The 6746-nt window shown below is 42.9% G+C and overlaps 1 protein-coding gene across 1 annotated transcript in view; it reads left to right on the top strand.

The window, feature by feature from the left end:
• vamp5 (vesicle-associated membrane protein 5) overlaps positions 1-6746 on the top strand; it is a 12595-nt gene that overhangs the window by 2970 nt on the left and 2879 nt on the right. Inside the window, exon 2 of the mRNA XM_037680616.1 lies at positions 1318-1461. Coding sequence (XP_037536544.1) covers positions 1318-1461 — 144 coding nt within the window. The remainder of the gene's footprint in view (positions 1-1317; positions 1462-6746) is intronic.

Raw genomic sequence — 6746 nt, 5'->3', positions numbered from 1 at the left:
GGCCTGAAGGAGCTGCAGCAGTGAGTGATGCGGCCTGAAGGAGCTGCAGCAGTGAGTGATGCAGCCTGAAGGAGCTGCAGCCGTTTGGTCATGAAGTTGGACATGAACTCCAGAGTGATGGACCTGGAGACAGACCTGAAGAGACTTGATACTGGAACTGAAAATGTCTTTCATATCTTTGGGAATGTGAACACATATACTCACTTCATTTTTCAGTTTTATAAACATTTTATTACCGTTCTTTCCGGCGTATAAGTCGCATCAGTCCAAAAATAGCATGAAGAGGGAAAATAAACATATACAAGTCGCTTCAACGTATAAGTCGCACTTTTTATGCGTCACCGCTGACCTGCCACGTTTATTATGCATTTATTTAATGGTCAAAACAGCAATGTCACCTGGACGGCATGGCTCCATCCATCCATTGTGGCCGAAGCTGCTAGCTCTCCAGCGTTCTTCTTCCTGCACCAGATGAGTGAAGCGAACGTGCACGGGAGGTCTCGCTGTTGCAGTTCTTATAAATTTAACAAGATTAACACTTAAAATGCATTATTTGTTTGATATTACAGCAAAGGTGTGTCTCAGTTTAACTTTTCCTTAATAAATACACTTTAATGGTCAAAACAGCTTCATTTCACCTGGGCGGCATGGCGCCATCCATCATCCATCCATCCATCCATCATCCATCCATCCATCGCAGACAGAGCCGCTAGCTCTCCAGCGTTCCTCCTCCTGCACCAGCTGAGTGAAGCGAACGTGCACAGGAGGACTCGCTGTTTCAGTTCTTAGAAATTTAAAGTGTCAGTCAAAAATTGTGTTATGAATATGGACAAAATGTATATAAGTTGCTTCAGTGTTTAAGTCGCAGGACTGACAAATCTATGCAAAAAAATTGTGACTTATACGCCTGAAAATATGGTATATACTTTTAGTTTTTTCCCCATTTAACTTCATTAATCTCAAGTGTTTTTGTAGAAACACTAAAGATTGCGTTAAATTCCAGGTTGTCAGGAAACGGAAAGAAAGAACGCCAAGAGGAGGTGAAAACTTTATAACCCTCTCTAACTACAGTAACTTCTATCTATTTGGTGCTATTTCTTGTTGTTAAACGGGCCATACTGTCCATGTTTCTGCATAGATGACTTCTGTACACACAACCTACCACTCAAAAACCTGTTTTTCCCTAAACACAACAATCATCACAGCTTGTGTCTGACCATTACTCCTTCCTACGTAACTATGCAGGTTCTAAGAACGTGAGTCAAAAACAGTACAATTAATTCATTCAACCACGTTTCGTGTGCCCATTTGTTACAGGAGAATGGGAAGAGCCGCTTGCAGCAGGCACAGGAGGAGGTGGAGGAGGTGAAGGTGATCATGCTGGACAACATGAACAAAGCCGATGAGAGAAGTGGCAAACTGGAGGATTTGGAGGGAAGGGCTGAAGAGCTCCTGGAAAAGGTAGCAGTCTGTTCGAGTGGGAAAATATCATTATCCCCCTCCCACCTGTTGAGTTGTTTGTCAAAATGTCTGAGGGGTATTTTTACAGTGAATTACTGCAGCACGTTGCCCATGGGATTTAAAGTAAAAGATGCCATGTTGATATCCACAAATACACCTTAGGTGGAGCTGGAGAGGAAAACAAATGTACAATTTACATCCTGATTGTGTTAAATAGTGCTATGTTTAGAAAGGTATTTCCTATTGTTTCCAAAGATGAATGAAGCAGGCTGGTCTCCCTGGGTATGACAGAGGGAGTTCAGGACGTGCCACGAGGCCAATGTATGTCCGGGGGTCGCCACAAAGGTCGCATCATTCCCACAATGCCATGCTCGTCTTTGTTACACCGCACTGTCTACTTCAGCTGGTAACGAACTAAAAAAATCATAATGGCAAAGTATTGAAGTTAAAACTCAAGACATTTGAAACCCTATCCCAGTGTTCCACAGCATGAGTCAGGATACCACAAACAGGAAGAGGACATCTAGATTTTAGAGCTCAGAGGGGTTCATAGAAGTGATAAATTGAAATTCAGCTCAGGTTAGTTCATTTAGCTCTATTTGTTTTGATCACTGCAGTGCTGAGATGTTTCTACACCTGGATTTGAGTCCACGTGTTAAAATACATTGATTTGATGTATAGAGCGCCTCGTCCAGCCTGCAGAGTTCGGTGGCTGGATTGTTGCAAAGCACAAATCTGAGGAAGGTTACAAAAACGTCTCTGCTGTTCTGAAGGTTCTTCAAAGCTCAATGGCCTCAGAAGTTGGGCACAACCAGAATTCTTCCAAGAGCTGCTTGTTGGGCTACACTGAGCAAACTAGGGTAATGGTCTTAATGAGAAAGGTGAGCAAGAACCCAGATGACCTGACTGAAAAATGTTGGATTGTATACCTGGATTATTGAGCATGTACTTTGTTAGTTTTGAACCAGTTTGACATGACTGTCGACGAGGAAGAGGGCCGGCACCGGAGGAGGGGGCGTGCCAAAGAGACCATCTTAGCACCAACATAACTGGTTTGTTCCACTTTGGAGTAAGCCGTTTGGGGGAAGAATCAGTTTTGTTGTGTGTTTCCTTGACTCATGAAGCCTTCTGGATGGAAGGTGAAACGTTTCAGAAAAAAAAAGAAACTGTCCAGATGACCTGACTGAAAAATGTTGAATTGTAGCCGTCTGCTTTGTGATTTTACACCGTTATTTTCAACTATATTCACTTTTGTTTTTTACACGGTGTCTTCAGCTTCAGATGAGTTTTTACTGCAAAACTAAATGTTAATTGCAACTACAGTGTAGTTTATATCTTAACCAGCTAACTTGATAAAATGGTTAGGTTAGCAGGTCATCAGTTTCCATCATTTCTTCTGGATATTTCCATCTACACTAAACAAAAATATAAACACAACACAAGTTTTTGCTCCTATTTTTCCCAAGCCGAACTGTTTCTATGTACACAACAGGCCTTTGTCTCTCAAAGATTGTTCACAAATTTGTGTAAATCTGTTAGTGAGCATTTCTCCTTTGCTGAGATAATCAGCATGACCCACATCAAAGCTACCATCGACATCAGCGAGGACCCTCACCAGTACGCATACCGCAAGAATTGATCAACAGAGGACGCCATCTCCTCTGTGGTCCACGCTGCTCTCCCCCACCTGGAGCAGAAGGACTCCTATGTTCGTATGCTCTTTGTGGACTTCACCTCTGTCTTCAACACCATGATCCCCCAGACCCTGATGAACAAACTACTCACACTAGGACCAAGCCCCTCCCTATTCAACTGGGTCCTGGATTTCTTAACAAACAGACCTCAGTCTGTGAGGATCCACAACTTCTCCTCTTCCATAACCCTCAGCACTGGCTTCCCCCAGTGCTGTGTGTTGAGCCCCCTCCTGTTCACTCTGCTCACGTATGACTGTGCAGTATGCACCTACCTATCCAAACAAGTTTGCAGATGATACAGCGGTGGTGGGATGCATCACAAACAATGATGAGTCCAGCTACAGGCAGGAGGTGGAACACCTGGAGAGCTGGTGCAGGAAAAACAACCTCCACATCAATGTGAAGACGATGAAGGAGATGATCGTGGCCTTCGGAAGGAACAAACACACTTACAGCCCCTGAACATAAGAGGATCTGAGGTGGAAGTGGTCTCCAGCTACAAGTACTTGGGTGTACACATGAATGACAACCTCAGCTGGAGCAACAACACCACCAGCCTGATCAAGAAAGCTCATCAGAGACTCTACTTCCTCAGGTGACTGAGACGAGCTGGTCTGGGAAGCTCAGTCCTCACCTCCTTCTACAGGTGTGCAGTGGAGAGCATCCTGTGCTCCAGCATCAACGTGTGGCATGGAGGCTGCACAGCTGCAGAAAGAAAAGCTTTGCAGAGAGTGGTGAAGGCTGCACAGAAGACTGTTGGAGTCAGCCTCCCCACCATCACAGACATCTACACCTCTAGATGCAGGAAGAGGTCCACCTGCATCATGAAGGACCCCACTCACCCAGCACACACACTTTTTGACCCGCTCCCCTCAGGAAGGAGGTTAAGGAGCATTAAGTGTAGAACCACTAGACTGAGGAACAGCTTCTACCCTGAGGCTGTTAGACTCATGAATCTCTAACCAGAACAATCACTGTGCTGCCACTTTAATTGGTGATATGTCAGATTATCTGTGCTGCTGATTATTCATGCTGCTGATCTCATGCCTTTAAGCTGCTGTATTCATACCCATCTGCTCACTACAGACTCATGTTCGGGCTGCTGTTTAACATACCGTTATATTAGTGTTTAGCGTATATCTTGGACCCTTGTATACTGTTTCTTTTTATACTTTATATTTTTGCTATTTTTGGATGTAACTAGGACCTCAGTTTTGTTCCACCTCATGTACCACATGGGATGCAAATGACAGTAAAGAACCTTGAACTTGAATCCATCTACCTTACAGGTGTGGCACATCAAGATGCTGATGAGACAGAATGATTATTGCACAGGTGTGCTGTAGGCTGACCACAATAAAAGGCCACTCTAAAATGTGCAGTTTTAGCACAATGCCACAGATGTTGCAGGTTTTGAGGGAGTGTGCAATTGGCATCATGCTTCAAGCAACAATTTTTCAAACGTATTGCTTAAATTAACTTTCTGTGGCACTAAATAGAAAATAAAAAAATAGAAGATGCTCACAAAGTGATGCATGACCTCATTTGAACTCAGACTTGTTTTTTTTACACATTTAGGGTAAAAGATATGTTGAATTATTTAGCTTTGACACAAGAGACCTGCTTTGAATATTGAAAGGTTGTTAGATAACTTTCTAAGCCCATGTGACGTAAAAGTGCCTCTTGAACTGATCAGCTCATCTGTTTGTTTTTATCCCTCGGAGACCAGCAGGGAATCATGGGATTGCTGTGTCCTGCATTGACCTGGCAAAGTTCATCTTGCAAACTTTTAAACTGCTCTGTCTTTCACAGTTAAATGGAAGTCATTTAAGTATTTTTTCATCACGAGATAGGATTTACATGTTCAGTCTGCATCAGGTCTGGGTTTCTGTTTTCAACCTGTTCAACTGGATAAAATACCGTCTTTAATCGAGAGCAGAGTTTAAATGCTTCCTTGTGGGTGTGTTTGTTTTATTTAATATTTCCCCTCAGAGGATTATTTGTTCCTGAACTCAGTGGATTGCTGGCCAGCATGGATAATGTAAACCAGGAATCTGACGTAGTTTTAATGATGCAGTTCTGTGTGTGTGTGTGTGGGGGGGGGGGGGGGGGGGTTGTATTGTTTGGTCATTTTAATGGTTTGTTTCAGCTGTTCTTCTCCAGGGTGGAATGAATTTGATTAAAATGAGTTTAATTTCCTTCCATTATCTTTACCCTCTTCTTCCTTTTCGGGTTGCGGGGGTCACTGGTCCCCATATCCAGTGGTCACTGTGTGAGATTGCGGGGTACACCCTGGACAGGTCTCCAGTCCATCACAGGGCCACATAGAGACAAACGAGACAAACAACCATTCATTCTCTCACTCACACCTAGAGACAATTTAGAGTTACCAATCAGCCTAACATGCATGATTTGGTCTGTGGGAGGAAACTGGAGCACCTGGAGAAAACCCACACATGCACAGAGAGAACATGCAAACTCCATCCAAAATGGCCCCGGCCAGGATTTGAACCGGCGACCTTCTCGCTGAGAGACAACAGCTCTACCAACTGTGCCACCGTGCCACCAAGTTTAAATTTTTTATTATTATTATTTTTAATCTACACAGTGTCAAAATTATACAGTATATTCATCCCATCTTCAGAAAAAACCTCCAAAACGATCCGACCTTCATGCTCATGATGAGTGGATGTAAAGTCCAGATGTAGATGTAGACAAATGACACATTTGAAAACATCATTTTAAGGTTTCTTCATTCTGTCCAAGTTCTTCTTTCAAATTCTGTTGGAACTGCTGGTATGGAGGTCAAAGTACTCTGTTATTGGTATGGAGGTCAAAGTACTCTGTTATTGGTATGGAGTACAAAGCACTCTGTTATTGATATAGAGTACAAAGTACTCTGTTATTGATGTTATTTATTTATTTATTTATTTATTTTTTTCATTTAGCCTTTATTTATCCAGGTTAGTCTCATTGAGCCACGAGAACTCATTTTCAAGAGAGACCTGTTTAGGGAGCACATGGTGGGGTTAAGGGCCTTGCTCATGGGCCCAGAGTGGGGCGAATGAGGGTGGGGGCAAGTGTGGGTGTTTCACCTACCCCACCCACAATTTTGATGTTGTCGGGGCCGGGGCGTGAACCGGCGATCTTCGGATCACAAGCCCACCTCTCTAACCTCTGAGCCACCACTCCCCAACATATATATATAGAATACAGAGTACTCTGCTATTGATATAGAGTACAAAGTACTCTGCTACTGGTATAGAGTACAAAGTACTCTGCTATTGGTATAGAGTACAAAGTACTCTGCTATTGATATAGAGTACAAAGTACTCTGCTATTGATATAGAGTACAAAGTACTCTGCTATTGGTATGGAGTACAAAGTACTCTGCTATTGGTATGGAGTACAAAGTACTCTGCTATTGATATAGAGTACAAAGTACTCTGCTATTGGTATAGAGTACAAAGTACTCTGCTATTGATATAGAGTACAAAGTACTCTGCTATTGGTATGGAGTACAAAGTACTCTTCTATTGGTATGGAGTACAAAGTACTCTGCTATTGATATAGAGTACAAAGTACTCTGCT

The sequence above is a fragment of the Nematolebias whitei genome, chromosome 8, assembly GCF_014905685.2.
Source record: "Nematolebias whitei isolate Nwh7 chromosome 8, NemWhi1, whole genome shotgun sequence".
Classification (NCBI taxonomy): Eukaryota; Metazoa; Chordata; class Actinopteri; order Cyprinodontiformes; family Rivulidae; genus Nematolebias; species Nematolebias whitei.
Note: the sequence above shows the minus strand (reverse complement) of the source record. Positions and strands in the feature narration are given on the sequence as shown.